We start from the raw sequence: 15,724 nt of genomic DNA on the forward strand, positions 1-15,724 counted from the left end.
TCTGTGCAAGCTACTCACAGTGGCCGTGCTAGAGTTGGCATTCAGCCAGGAAGGATTGTGCCGGCTCAGTGTTCCTGGTCTCCTGTGCGTCTCTTCGGCCCAGGTTATCCTGCGCCAGCTCTACGCACGGTACCCCCAGTTCGCCAGCACAAACCAGTGCGACCTGTTCCAATACCCCGTGCTTGCCAGGCTACGGGGGGTATCCAGCCAGGACAGGTTGTGCCAGTCATAAGCTTCAGACCTCCAGTGTGCCTCCAAGGCCCAGTATATCCTGCGCCAGTTATATGCACTGTGTCGCCAGTGCGCCTGCACAACCCAGTTCGTCCTGTGCCAGCGACCCGCCCTTGCCGGACTAAAGTAAGCATCCAGCCAGACCTCCAGTGCGCCTCCACGGCCCAGTATACCCTGTGCCTGCTCTGCGCACCCGACCTCCAGCGACGTTCCCTAGTACAGAGCTCCCAGCCACGTTCCCCAGTCCGGAGCCTCCAGCAACGTTCCCTAGTCCGGTGAGACCTGTTCCGGCTCCACGTACGAAGCCTCCAGTGATGATCCATGGCCCGGAGCCTGTAGGGATAATCCATGGCCCGGAGCCTGTAGGGATAATCCATGGCAAGAAGCCTGTAGGGATGATCCATGGCCCGGAGCCTGTAGAGATGATCCATGGCACGAAGCCTCCAGTGATAATCCATGGCCCGGAGCCTCCAGTGATGATCCATGGCACAAAGCCTCCAGTGATGATCCATGGCATGGAGCCTGTAGCGACGGTCCCCAGTCCGGAACCTCCTGAGACGGTCCCCAGTCCGGAACCTCCTGAGACGGTCCCCAGTCCGGAACCTCCTGAGACGGCCCGCAGCCCGGAGTCTTCAGCGACGATCCACGGTCCGGTGGTACAGAAGCAGAGGGATCAGCGGGCGGCGCGGGGGTTACGCCCCGAACCGGAGCCGCCTCCTCTGTGGGAGGATCCGCGGGATGAGAAGGTTATGGGTACTGCACCAGAGCTGCCATAGACAATAGTTACCCAGCCTGCCCTCCCTTTTTTTTGGGGGGGGGGATTGTTGTTGTTTAGGTGCGGTCGGAGTCCGCACCTTGGGGGGGTACTGTCACGTCCTGACCATAGAAAGATGTTATTTTCTATGGTAGAGTAGGTCAGGGCGTGACAGGATTTTTTCCCCTATGTTTTCTATTTCTATGTTTATGTTCTAGTTTTGTATTTCTATGTTGGTTTTGTTTGGGATGATCTCCAATTAGAGGCAGCTGGTCCTCATTGTCTCTAATCGGAGATCATACTTAAGTAGTTTTTTTTCCCACCTGGGTTTGTGGGAGATTAATTTTGAGTTGTGTATGTTTCACCTCTGCGTCACGTTTTTTTTTTTTTTGTCATTCAGTTTATTTATGTATTGCATAGTTTCACAGTATTAATAAAATGTGGAACGACACACACGCTGCACTTTGGTCCACTCCTCCTTTCGACAACCATGACACCTAGGCAATTTTTTCAGCATATAATCTAGTTGATTCTTGGAACTGTACATTTAAGTTTCAATTAAACTATGATTATCTAAACAATATTGAATGTAAACATATTGTTTTGTTATTCTCGGCTATTAGGCTTTCATTACGTAAGAAGAAGACTTTTTTCCAAAGGCTTTTAAGTTGTCAATGTGCATTGTGAAAATAAGAAGACAGGCCTATTGTTCTTAATTCATGGCATGTTTTCCTTGTATCCAACTATTGAATAGACATGCAGACTAATTAATGTGGGGAATGGCAATAGCCTAAAAGCCTACTACTCTGGAGTCATAAAAACAATTAAATAAATTGATGTTATTTGGCGGATCACGGATCGGCTCTCTGATCAACTCCATGCGGGTTGGTTGGGTTGTGGAGAAAAATCTGTCCTGATGTTTATTATCAGGTGGGGCATGGAATTGATGTGGCCAGTGTGGGGTGGGTGCGGCTCCAAAAAACTGACGCGTGCAGGACTCTATCTCGGCTCCGATGCTCACAAGGGGACAGAGTTACAGCGTTTCATTTTTCATTTTGGATCAAATCTGGCGGAAAAATACACAAACTTTTTGAAAACAATGAGAAAGTAACTAAACACTATAAAGTGCAATGGTGGAAAATGATGATGTAAAATAATAGACTAAATGTAATTGAAAAATCGAACAAAAACTGAGTTAATACTGTATAAGCATATGTTGTTAGTACAAGGACATGTGCTGTTGGGAATCTGAGTTTTGTAATGTTTTGGCATCTTACCGCGTCCATGAGGGTGAACTGCTCGGCTACCACCGCTGGGTCAAAGTTCAGAAAGTCCAGTCGGTCATCCTCGTAGCCATTCTCCAATAAGGTGAAAGGATAGCCGCCATGGTCCAGCGCTGAGGGATGACATCACAACTCATTAGCTTAATTACGTCAAACACACTTTCACCACTTTTTATGAGCGGCTGGGGTTTGTAAAGTCCTTAATGTAGTGGAGGGCCACCACACTCAGATATAACTTTCGTTGAAAATGGAGATCGAAATGTCGTAAGCTAATACAGGTGTGTGTTTGACTAATAGAGCATCTGACTGTGCTGGTCCTACTTTACTGCATGACACCCACGACCACGTCACACAGTTTTGTCTGTAACACAAAAAGGGATTCACAAACAGCAGTGTTCTCTTATTTGGAGTACCACCCAAAACATCTCTGGCCTTCTACTTAATACGAATTATATGGACTCTACATGACCATGTTTAGGAGCTGGGGTCAGGGTTCAAAGTGCATAAGTTTAGTTGGGGGTTAGGTGAGTGCCTTACACTCACTCTCGGGCTCTTGGAGCTGCCGGCGGTCGAAGTGGGCCAGGAGGTTGCAGGCGCGGCGTTCCAGGTCCGATCCCGGGAAGTTGAGGTGCAGGTAGGAAATGAGACGTCGCAGGCAGCTGTACTCCGGAGGATTCCAGAAGTCCTCAGAGTACTGGTCAAGCCATGCCCCCAAAATGGAGGATATCGTGCTGGGGAGAGAGAGAGAGAGAGAGAGAGAGCGATGGAGAGAGTTTGGATGACACATTTCTCTACCTTTAATAATAATAAAAAAGAGAGGGAAATGGAGTTGAGAGATAGGAAAGATAAAGTACATAGAGAGAGGGGTGTATCAAGTACAGGAAAAGGATGGGAGAGTGAAAATAAAGGAGAGTGGAAAAATAAAGGGACTAGCTACCTAGCTGCTTAAAGTCAGAGAAGGACAGGAAAGATATATATATATAAAAAAGTGCCCTGAGGATATGGATCACAACCTATAGGACAATGATGACAAACTTTGTAATGCGGTATAACACCTATATGAACACAATAGAAACATATCCAATGTCCATAATGGCAAAACTGCTTACGTCAGCAGAATAGTGTTTGTGGCAAGGAGAAAAAAGAGGTACACAGATGTAGGATTTTAATTTGACCTGTGTTTAGTCCATAGTGTTTCTTGATCAGTGGGTTGGATATTAGCTGGTCAAAATGAAGCTACATTAAAAGTGGAATACTGTTACTATAACAGTGTGTTAGTGCAGGTTTTCAATGAATTTATGTAAATCATGAAGCTCATCTGCATTTCTTGCAGCGAAATAAAATCCTCAGCAACAAAAGAATGATCAAATTAAGATCCTACAACTATACTAGCTTGTAGGACAGATGAAGTGGCTTCCTTTCTTATGTCTTAGAATAATGTCTTGTAGGTGTAAATATTACACATTCCTGGCAACAAAATGTGAAAATTATGTAAGTTTCTCTGTTTTCTGTCACAGTACAGTATGTGTTGAAAAGGAGGCTATTTGAGAGAAGTATTGTCCACAATGTGTTTCTGAGTCAGACAGAGACTTACTTCCTCAGATCTGTGCGATCATCATGAGTCAGTCTGTGGCCCTCTGAGCCAGGCAGGTGCTGGAGCTTGGCATACCTGAACAAGGTGGGGGTGGTATACAGAAGATAGCCCTATTTGGTAAAAGACCAAGTCCATATTATGGCAAGAACAGCTCAAATAAACAAAGATAAATGACAGTCCATCATTACTTTAAGACATGAAGGTCAGTCAATGAGGAACATTTCAAGAACTTTGAATGCTTTTTCAAGTGCAGTCGCAAAAACCATGAAGCGCTATGATGAAACTGGCTCTCATGAGGACCGTCACAGGAAAGGAAGAACCAGAGTTACCTCTGCTGCAGAGGATAAGTTCATTAGAGTTACCAGCCTCAGAAATTGACAATTAACTGCACCTCAGATTGCAGCCCAAATACATGCTTCACAGAGTTCAAGTAACAGACACATCTCAACATCAACTGTTCAGAGGAGACTGCATGAATCAGGCCTTCATGGTCGGACTGCTGCAAAGAAACCACTAGTAAAGGACACCAATAAGAAGAAGAGACTTGCTTGGGCCAAGAAACACGAGCAATGGACATTAGATCAGTGGAAATCAGTTTGTTAGTCATCTACCTATCTATCCATCCATTCATATATCCATCCCTGTATCAAGACATTCATTCCTCCACCCTCTCGTCCACACCCTCCATTCATCATGTCATTCATGCATCACTCCATCCATCCACCTTTTCCATCCATCTATAATTCTTCCACCAATCAACTGATGGATCCACCCATGCATACATCTGTAAATTCATCCATCTATCCATCCATTTATGCACCAATGTATCCCTACCTCCCTCTCTCCCCCTCTACTCACCTGTTGAGCAGCAGGTCCAAGACCTGCTTGGTGGAGGCGAAAGAGCGGTAGGTGCAGAGGAAGATGGTAACATAGGTGGAGTCGTTGCCCCGGAATGCCGCCACCATGTACTCCACCAGCTTCTCCAGCGTGCCTGCCTTGATGGTGCGCACCTTGCACGTCTCATACAGGCTGAGCGATGCGTCCACACCTAGCCAGCGTTGGCCCTTAATGGCCCCGCTGCCACCAATGTGGTGGCCAGGGTGGTGGTGGTGGTGGAGCATCTGCACCTTCCGCAGGGTGATGGTGTATACCACCCCGTCCTCCACCTCCTCGCCAATCTCCTGGGTCGCATTCTGAAAGACAGAGGGAAAAAGTGAGAGATAGAGAGAGAGGTTTAAATACTCTTTCTTTCTTTTTTCCACACACGTGACAATAAAATGAAGCCTGGTCCATACTAATTCTGGTATTTCTCCAAAAGGTAAGGGCTGGCTTTTCTTTAGTTACACATCGAACCATGCATTACATATAACCATTGATTAATAGACTACATGTATATTGCTGTAAAATACAGTATTGGAGTATTCCCCTTCACACATTATTTGTATTATTGTGTGACAATTTTAGAAGGAAGTGATTTTATTTGCCTCTGGTCTAGGCTATAGTCCCATTATCCAGTGACAGACATCACAAGCTTTTGGCCTCTCTCCCTCTGTTGATTTGTTGGGCTAAAACCCATATCACTCTGGCCAAACAATATTCACTCCACCATCCTGTGACCCATTTGTTCTTTTATGGATTCTTTTTCTATCTGAGTCCAACTCAATATCTCACAATTTAACTAGCCCCTAGCCTCGGGCCAAAACCAACTATGGCACTCGACTCAATGTTTTGCCACAATCTGTTCCCTGTAGTTTTTGGTTCCCCAGCCAGCTATTCACCAGCACGACACAGCACAGGGAACAACACTGAACAGGGCACAGAACAGGGTACGGAAAAGGGTACAGAACAGGGCACAGCACAAGGGTACAGCACAGGGCATGCCTTCTTAACGGTTGGCATACAGGATGTGGATAAGGGCTGATAGCAGAAGTGGATGTTCGTAAACAGAGTGAGGACTGAACAGCTGTGGTGGTAGAGGATGGACATAATGGGCTCAGGTTTGCTTGCAGACACATTGGAGGATATTTTGACAGTATAAAATAAAAAAATGTAAAAACCCCGTTTTTAAAGTAGGTGCTATAGCTTTTGGCTTTTTAGCACTGCACTGCATCTATTTGGGATTGCATTGAATGATTCACAATGCAAAGTTTTGATCACAATGTCGAATGCCACTGCCAAGACTCTATTTAACTATCCAATTTAGTTAAACCGTAGATAGGGGACACCCATGCATCAGATGGGTCAACAGTCTGACGTTGAAGGCAGACAGCCTTTCTGTGACATGCTGAGGAAGTTTTGAGCTGGACTGAAAATCGCCAGGCAAATATTTGATATTATAAAACATGTGGTATAAATATTTACTGAACGTGAGCATGTGCAGTGTCACGTATTCAGTATCAGTGTCAGTCTGTGCCAAGAAAGCTAATCTGAGAACAGTTATGCTGTGATGTCTACGACTACATAAACACTCAGTTTCATGACTGATACGTTCATTGAGCTATTATAGGTCAGGATATAATGTACATGCTACAGCAATCTTTTGTTCTGGCCAACCAGTAACGTGATGGATTCTACTAATAAATTAATCATAGTCTTTATTCAAGTCTTTCATTAGGAGAATCAGATGTGTTAGTGCTTGGTTGGAACAAAAGCCTGCACCTACACCCAGAACGCACCTACACCCAGAACGCGCATACAGTATACGAACAGTATATGTTTTAGCTAACTTCAAGGAAGTAAAAGAGAGAGAGCCTCTTCCATATAAGGGGGATAAGAAGAAAACATAGAAGGGTTTATCAGGGTTAGGGAATGTAATCGCTCAAGGAGAGTGGACACAGATGCTGCATTGTTGTTGTTGTTGTTGTCCTGCCTGCCAGCCTGCCTGCCAGCCTGCCTGCCAGCCTGCCTGCCAGCCTGCCTGCCAGCCTGCCTGCCAGCCTGCCTGCCAGCCTGCCTGCCTGCCTGCCTATCAATCTATCCGCCCTTTAGTCTGGCCCTGGCCCTGTCTGGCTGTTCTGGTATGTCATCCAACACTCCAGATAACCATGGCTCCACAGAGAGTAATATCAGTTCCAGTTTGTTTGTACTGTCTGTGTGTACTGTATGCGTGTGTGCACAGTGTGTACAGTACATCAGATCTGAACCTGTGTGTGAGTATTTGGAGAGTGTGTATGTCAACTGCAATAGAACTCTCCAAAATGTCTGCTTTTAACCTGTTGGGGATAGGGGGTGTATTTGCACGGCCGGATAAAAAACGTACCCGATTTAATCTGGTTACTACTCCTGCCCAGTAACTAGAATATGCATATAATGCATATAATAAAGTTTCTAAAACTGTTTGAATGGTGTCTGTGAGTATAACAGAACTCATATGGCAGGCCAAAACCTGAGAAGATTCCAAACAGGAAGCGCCCTCTCTGACCATTTCTTGGCCTTCTTTGTCATCTCTATCCAAAACAAAGGATCTCTGCTGTAACGTGACACTTTCTAAGGCTCCCATAGGCTCTCAGAAGGCGCCAGAACGTTGAATGATGACTCTGCAGTTACTGGCTGAAAAACATTTGGTAAGTGGTCGATCTGAGAACAATGAGACGGGCGTGCGCATGCACGTGAAGAGTCCATTTTACTTTCTCAGTCTTTGAACGAAAACAACGACTCCCGGTCGGAATATTATCGCTATTTTACAAGAAAAAACGCATAAAAATTTATTTTAAACAGCGTTTGACATGCTTCGAAGTACGGTAATGGAATATTTTGACATTTTTTGTCACGAAACGCGCCGGGCGCGTCACCCTTCGGATAGTGTCTTGAACGCACAAACAAAACGCCGCTATTTGGATATAACTATGGATTATTTGGAACCAAACCAACATTTGTTGTTTAAGTAGAAGTCCTGGGAGTGCATTATGACGAAGAACAGCAAAGGTAATCCAATTTTTCTTTTAGTAAATCTGAGTTTGGTGAGTACCGAACTTGGTGGGTGTCAAAATAGCTAGCCTGTGATGGCCGGGCTATCTACTGAGAATATTGCAAAATGTGCTTTCACCGAAAAGCTATTTTAAAATCGGACACCGCGATTGCATAAAGGAGTTCTGTATCTATAATTCTTAAAATAATTGTTATGTTTTTTGTGAACGTTTATCGTGAGTAATTTAGTAAATTCACCGGAAGTGTTCGGTGGGAATGCTAGTCACATGCTAGTCACATGCTAATGTAAAAAGCTGGTTTTTGATATAAATATGAACTTGATTGAACAAAACATGCATGTATTGTATAACATAATGTCCTAGGAGTGTCATCTGATGAAGATCATCAAAGGTTAGTGCTGCATTTAGCTGTGGTTTTGGTTTTTGTGACATTATATGCTAGCTTGAAAAATGGGTGTCTGATTATTTCTGGCTGGGTACTCTGCTGACATAATCTAATGTTTTGCTTTCGTTGTAAAGCCTTTTTGAAATCGGACAGTGTGGTTAGATTAATGAGAGTCTTGTCTTTAAAATGGTGTAAATTTGGCATATGTTTGAGAAATTGAAGTAATAGCATTTCTAAGGTATTTGAATATCGCACCACGGGATTCCACTGGCTGTTGACTAGGGTGGGACGCAAACATCCCACCTAGTCCAGAGAGGTTAGTAATAGTAGGATTTACTGTATGTAGTGAGGATATACCTACAGCTAGGTACAGTTACGCTAAAATAGACACATGTATGGTCTGTTTATGGTGTTGCTAAGACAATGGGAGGAAGATTACACACACACACTAGATATGCTGAAAGGCACATTAGGAAGGGTTTGTCAATCAACAGGCTCCAATTGGTGAGTCACCAGATAGCTTGGACCGCACAGTTGGCTTGGGTTTGGCTGACACACACACATACTCGCACACACAGAACCGAGCACCATTCACAATGACCTACTGACTTTTCTTAGTATATACAACAAAGTGAGAGCACTGAAAGCCTTTGGATTACTTTGACAATCTTAAAGTGTCAGTCCAGCCAGGTCTGGTTCAGTTTCCCCTCGATGTGACTCAGGGTCTTAAAATCCTGTCACACACCACACACACACACACACCACACACACCTCCCTGCCCCCCTTCTGGCAGGCGCTATGACTACCACTAGCTTGAATTCCTCGACTTCCCCTCATCTCTTCCTTTCTACATCTCTCCCTCTGTCACTTTTGTGTGGTTCCTCTCAATATTATAATTATTACAGACATTCCACTGGCGCTTCACCGGCACTCTCGCCCTGCCGCCATCGATCGAGAGGGGGCAGGGGGGGGTGAAGATAGACATAGAAGATGAAAAGGAAAGAGGGATGACAGAAAGGGAGAGAGAAAGAAAGTGAGAGGGAGAAGTAAGAGGGAGAGGGACTTTTTTGCATGTGTATAATCACTGTGTGTGTTTGTGTGTGCGTGTTCATGTGTGTGTTTGTGTGGTACTAAGGCAAAGCTGTGCTGCTGTGAGAGGGGTTATTATGGCGCAGTGGTCTAAGGCACTGTATCTCAGTGCAAGAGGTTTCACTACAGTCCCTGGTTCGATTCCAGGCTGTATCACATCCGGCCATGATAGGGAGTCTGTTACATTCCCCAGTTTCTGTGTTGGGTGTTTGTGTGTGTATTTCAGGAAATGGCTTCCTGAAGTCCTAAGCAGCCGATTGGTCGGCCCCATTGATGATGACAGCTGTTTTCAATTACCGACTCCTTCTGCAGCTTTAAAAGCCAGTGTTCCTTTGTTAGGAGGAGAGAGCTTCTGGGTATGTCCTGTATTGGTTGTTGCTCAGAGAGAGAGCTTCTTGGTATGTCCTGGTTTAGGCTGTCATTGTAAATAAGTATTTGTTCTTAACTGACTTACCTAGTTAGATAAAGGTCAAATAAAATAATGCAGCCTATTCTGGGAAAGTTTCACACACAGCACACGGATGCTTAGTCATAGACTTCAGAGGGGGGTTACAAGGGGAGTCTTGAAGTTTGGGCACTTCTCTGCTCTCTGTGGAGAGTGGGAAGAGATGGAAGTGAGATGGGAAGACAAGAAGAAGGGACCTCACACATACACACTGCACGTACACTCCTGGCTGTAGTTATGAGGAGCACTTATGTTTGCCTGCATTTGTCTACTTTGTCTGACATACACAAGGTGTAGCACTGCCAAGTGGTGGGTTTGTGTGTGTGTGTGGGACATTGAACTAACTACTAGTTGTTCCTGGGGAAAAAAGAGAGTTTAAAGGAAAAGTACATCCTGACAGACACATCCTAGACAACTGTGTGTGTCCCCTGTACTAGGACAAGAGAAAGGTATGACATCCTTCCTCTGGAATCATGGATGGGTTGAGGATGGATGGGTTGAGAATGGACCTGCAGTCCAAGCTAATTTCCCATATCTATGTGTGCACTATTATTTACAAAGAGGTGGTTACGTTGATGCAAAGTAGTGCCACATAAGCAAACCTTTGGACTCTGTGAGCTACATTATATATACCTAAGTATGTGGACACCCCTCAAATTAGTGAATTTGTCTAGGTGTATAAAATCAAACAATCAGCCTTGCAATCTCCATAGACAAACATTGGCAGTAGAATGGCCCGTACCGAAGAGCTCAATGACTTTAAATGTGGCACCGTCATTGGATGCCACCTTTTCAACAAGTCAGTTCATCAAATTTTTGTCCTGCTAAAGCTGCCCCGGTCAACTGTAAGTGCTGTTGTTGTGAAGTGGAAAGCGTCTAGGAGCAACAACGGATCAGCTGTGAAGTGGTAGGCCACACAAGCTCACAGAACGGGACCGCCGAGTGCTGAAATCATCTATCCTCGGTTGCAACAATCACTACAGAGTTCCAAACTGCCTATGGAAGCAACGTCAGCACTGTTTGTCGGGAGTTTCATGAAATGGGTTTTCATGGCAGAGCAGCCCAGTAGAGGCTGCTGAGGGGAGGACGGCTCATAATAATGGATGGAATGAAGTGAATGGAATGGCATCAAACACATGGAAACCAGGACATTTTCAAGGCATTGTTAAATAAATGGACAATGTATTTATTTTTAAAACAAGGACATTTCTAAGTGACCCCAAACTTTTGAACAGTAGAGTATATTTTTTTGCCCCACCAAGATTTACATCCTAAAATCATCACTGGAGTGATATAAAACTGGGCTATACCTGACAATTAAATTGTTAAGGTTCATTTCTTATCGTTTGTGGGATCTGCCTCAAGCAGAATAAGGGCGCATTTGTCAATGTACAGTAGCTGGTAATGTTTACATTGCAAGCTAACGGTAGAAACTTTGTACAGTGGTATGTAGACCTAATGTACTTTTTTTTCTCCAACCAATGCAGGCCTACCTAGCGAATTTAGCTAACATCCCCTTTAAAACATTGATTTGAAGTGTTAAAATCACGATTTGCTGCTGACAGACATGACAGGCTACATTGATTGATGGACCACGTCAAATTGGCTAGCTAGCTAATAATAGATCAAGTCAATATGGTAAGCTAACTTTCAGGGGATAAACTAGATGGCTATATCCAAGTATATGGCCATCTATAGTGGTGATGACAGTAGTCTGACTGACAACTTTACCAGGACGACGACTTGCCGATGTCAAGCTCTTTCCAAAAGGCTAATCTCTGATGAAGCAAGCTAAATTACAAGTTGTTTTCTTAGCTAGCTAGCTACATGCCAAATGGATAGGGTACCCTCAAGTATCTGGAATTACATGATCAATTGATGTTTCATGATCATGAAAAGCTGTCCCTCCAGCGCTCGACATTGACGGTATATTAACCACCGGCACTGGCAACTATATTACGCACACCTGTTACCATCATTACGCATACCTGGTCATAATTTTCTCCTTGATTACTTCCCCTTTATTTAGCCCTCAGTTGACATCAGTCATTAGGTTGTATTGTTTTCTTTCACATTCAGTATGTGGCTGTATCGGTTCTTTATTAAACTCACCTTCTGCACCTGCTTCCTGACTCCCAGTGTATATGTTACAAAAGCATGCAGTTACTTGCTGTATAACTCTAATGATAGAATGACATTTGACATTTGTTTTTCTGACTATGGGGTCTTTTATTGATAATGACCTATAGAATTAGAATACTAGAATGGACATGAACCTTCTTATGATGGGATGAAGGTCAGCCATTCTGGTTAGGCAGCTGATCAACCATGGTTTGCCAGTGCTGTGATAAGGTATTGTGTAAAATATTGAATTTGAAGATTTTATCTGCACTGTATGTTTGTTAGCTAGCTAGTCATCCAGTTTTAGAGGAATGACACACATAGATCACAGACCTGAAGCCATGGTACAGGGATTAGAATGGGGGCCATATGCAACTGGGTGAAATCAGCCCATGTTGAAATAAAGCAACATTTCTTCAACTGCCAATACAAACCACGACTGTGTGTTTTGTTGAGTTTTAGACCGAGATACAATCCACAGAAAGTAAATAAGGAAATGCTGTTGGAGTATTACTGTATTAAGAATGCTATAAGGACTTGTGTTAGCTGGGGCTGGGGAAAAACTGTGACACCAATCAGGCCCTGGAGGACTGGAATTGCCCACCCCTGCTGTAAGTCTAGGCCAGACTATGTTTTGACCACCAAGCCCACTCCCTCCCTCCCTCCCTCTCTCTTTTCTCCTGCCCTTCTTTTCCCCTCCCTACTAATTTCTTCTCTCCCTCTGTTTGACACATTTGAAAATAGTCTCTCTCTACCTCTCTCTCTCTTTCTCTACCTCTCTCTTTTTCAAGTATTCTATTCACTCCAAGCTTGACCTGGTTCCTTTCCCTCATTGTAATTTGGAAGCATAACCACAATGGGGCTCGTGGACGTAACATGAACACTAACAGAACACACAAGTATGCACACACAACACACACACACACACAAAGACTGAGTGCAATCCTCATTAGTCTAAAAGTGTGTGTCTGTCTGTATGTGTGTGTGTATGTGAGTGTGTGGTGTGTGCGAATGTTTGTGTGTTTCTCAAGAGTGTGTATAAGCTCAAGTACCAGTTTTCTACACACATGCACTGTGGCACAAATACACACACACACACACACACACACACACACACACACACACACACACACACACACACACACACACACACACACACACACACACACACACTCAAAACGCACACACTCAGACATCAAACCACTCACACACCGAGAGCATTCAACACTCTGTTCGTTTATCCGACTCTTGATAAGACTACATTGGGAAACAGTCTGTCAAACAGCATTGCTCTGGAAAGAAAACCCCCATAAACTTCTCAAACTATACACAAAACATTGAGCAACAAATGTGACTGCACTGGTGACCTAATAGGCCATGTGAATACTATTTGGTATTTATTAGGATCCCCATAAGCCACTGTAAAAGCATCAGCTAACGTTCCTGGGGACCATATGAAAAATGACATAATACATACAGTACCAGTCAAAAGTTTGGACACACCTACTCATTCAAGGGTTTTTCTTCTACATTGTAGAATAATAGTGAAGACATCAAAACTATGAAATAACACATATGTAATCATGTAGTAACTAGATTTTGGGATAAGTTGGATGCAGAGTGAAGGAAAAGCAGCCAACAAGTACTCAGCATACGTGGGAACTCCTTCAAGACTGTTGGAAAAGCATTCCTCCTGAAGCTGGTCGAGAGAATGCCAAGAGTGTGCAAAGCTGTCATCAAGGCAAAGGGTGGCTACTTTGAAGAATCTCAAATATAAAATATATTTTGATTTGTTTCACACTTTTTTGGTTACTTTATGATTCCCTATGTGTTATTTCATAGTGTTGATGTCTTCACTATTATTCTACAATGTAGAAAATAGTAAAATAAAGAAAATCCCTTAAATGAGTAGGTGTGTCCAAACTTTTGACCGGTACTGTACGTGTTAACAACCATACTAGATTGCGTAAAGCATGGGTTGGACAGGTTTTTCATTCTACTTTTAACGGCAAAGAAAAACATCAATAGTGATTCAAACTAGTACAGTTTTCACCCTGACAGATCATTTTAGATCCTGGAGGACAATAGTTAGTGGCAACCTCTTCCAGACCCCTGTTGTACTTGCAAATGTTTATGCCCCTAACTGGGATGACACTAGATTTATGACACTAGATTTTATCTCTTCTAGCCTCTCTACCTAATCTTGACACCCACTGCCTCATCTTCGGCGGGGACCTAAACTGTATTATTGAACAAAGACTCGCATAGACTACTTTTTTTTAGATAGAGCCCTTCTCCCTTCAGTTAAAACTACAGAACATTCTGCTATAGTAATTTCGAACCATTCCTTCGACATTCTGGACTTAGCTCTTACTCCAAACGCAAAAAAATCGGTTGATTTGGAGATTTAACAGGGTCCTATTGTCTAACAAAGATTTCTGTGACTTTATTTCAACCAACATAGATGTATTCATTCAAATGAATTAAAAGGATGACACATCTCCCTCTCTTCTTTGGGAGACTTTCAAAGCTGTATTACGGGGAAAGATCATTTCTTACTTATGTCAAACACACAGAACCGAAACATCAAGAACTGGTGGAGTCAATCCTGGCAATAGAAAGTGCAATATTCAACTTCACCATCCCCTGAATTATACACAGAGGCTGAAACTGCAAACTCAATTTAATCTGATTTCCACTGATAAAGCAGTTTCTGTTGCAATGAATAATGGGGACGTACTACAAATATGGTAACAAGGCCAGCTGCCTTTTGGCACACCAACTTAAACGCCAGTCAGCATATCATCTTATCTCTCAGGTTTATGACTCTTCCCGTAATCTTGCAAGTGATCCCTATAATATTAATTCAACTTTTGCGTCATTTTATTCTAACCTCTACAAATCCGAACCACCATCAGATAATACGGCCATGGACAACTTTTTAGATAACTTGGATATCCCATCCGTTGATATGGACATGAGTAATGTTCTGGACAACACTCTGCATCTAGATGAGATAACAAAGGGTCTAAAGTTAATGCAAGGCCCCAGGCCGTGATGGCTTCCCTGTCAATTTCTATAAAATATTCTCAGATCAACTCGCCCCATTACTATTAGATATGTTCACTGACTCGTTATCACAGGGCTCTCTCCCCCCGATGCTAACTCAAGCCTTCATCTCTCAAGAAAGATAAAGATCCGGCAGAATGTGGTGGATATGGCCCTCTTTCTGGGACTCACCCACAAACAGGACCAAGCCTGGCCTGTTGAGGAGTGACGGACTCCATCCTAGCTGGAGGGGTGCTCTCATCTTATCTACGAACATAGACAGGGCTCTAACTCCTCTAGCTCCACAATGAAATAGGGTGCAGGCCAGGCAGCAGGCTGTTAGCCAGCCTGCCAGCTTAGTGGAGTCTGCCACTAGCACAGTCAGCGTAGTCAGCTCAGCTTTCCCCATTGAGACCGTGTCTGTGCCTCGATCTAGGTTGGGCAAAATTAAAAATGGCGGTGTTCGCTTTAGCAATCTCACTAGTATAAAGACCTCCTCCATTCCTGCCATTATTGAAAGAGATTGTGATACCTCACATCTCAAAATTGGGTTACTTAATGTTAGATCCCTCACTTCCAAGGCAGTTATAGTCAATGAACTAATCACTGATAATAATCTTGATGTGATTGGCCTGACTGAAACATGGCTTAAGCCTGATGAATTTACTGTGTTAAATGAGGCCTCACCCCCTGGTTACACTAGTGACCATACCCCCCGTGCATCCGGCAAAGGCGGAGGTGTTGCTAACATTTCCGATAGCAAATTTCAATTTACAAAAAAAAAACCAATGACGTTTTCGTCTTTTGAGCTTCTAGTCATGAAATCTATGCAGCCTACTCACTCACTT

The 15,724-nt window shown here is 43.6% G+C and overlaps 1 protein-coding gene across 5 annotated transcripts in view; it reads right to left on the bottom strand.

Moving 5' to 3' along the window:
* LOC106562829 (ral guanine nucleotide dissociation stimulator) overlaps positions 1 to 15,724 on the bottom strand; it is a 131,406-nt gene that overhangs the window by 26,814 nt on the left and 88,868 nt on the right. For 4 of the 5 annotated variants that reach the window (XM_014127855.2, XM_014127853.2, XM_014127851.2 and 1 more), the window contains exons 2-5: positions 4,721 to 5,055; positions 3,863 to 3,937; positions 2,806 to 2,999; positions 2,263 to 2,381 (exon numbers count right to left, since the gene is read on the bottom strand). In XM_014127855.2, coding sequence (XP_013983330.1) covers positions 2,263 to 2,381; positions 2,806 to 2,999; positions 3,863 to 3,937; positions 4,721 to 5,055 — 723 coding nt within the window. The remainder of the gene's footprint in view (positions 1 to 2,262; positions 2,382 to 2,805; positions 3,000 to 3,862; positions 3,938 to 4,720; positions 5,056 to 15,724) is intronic. The other variant, XM_014127852.2, reaches the window with a different exon arrangement.

This window comes from Salmo salar, chromosome ssa11 (genome assembly GCF_905237065.1).
Source record: "Salmo salar chromosome ssa11, Ssal_v3.1, whole genome shotgun sequence".
Taxonomy (NCBI): domain Eukaryota; kingdom Metazoa; phylum Chordata; class Actinopteri; order Salmoniformes; family Salmonidae; genus Salmo; species Salmo salar.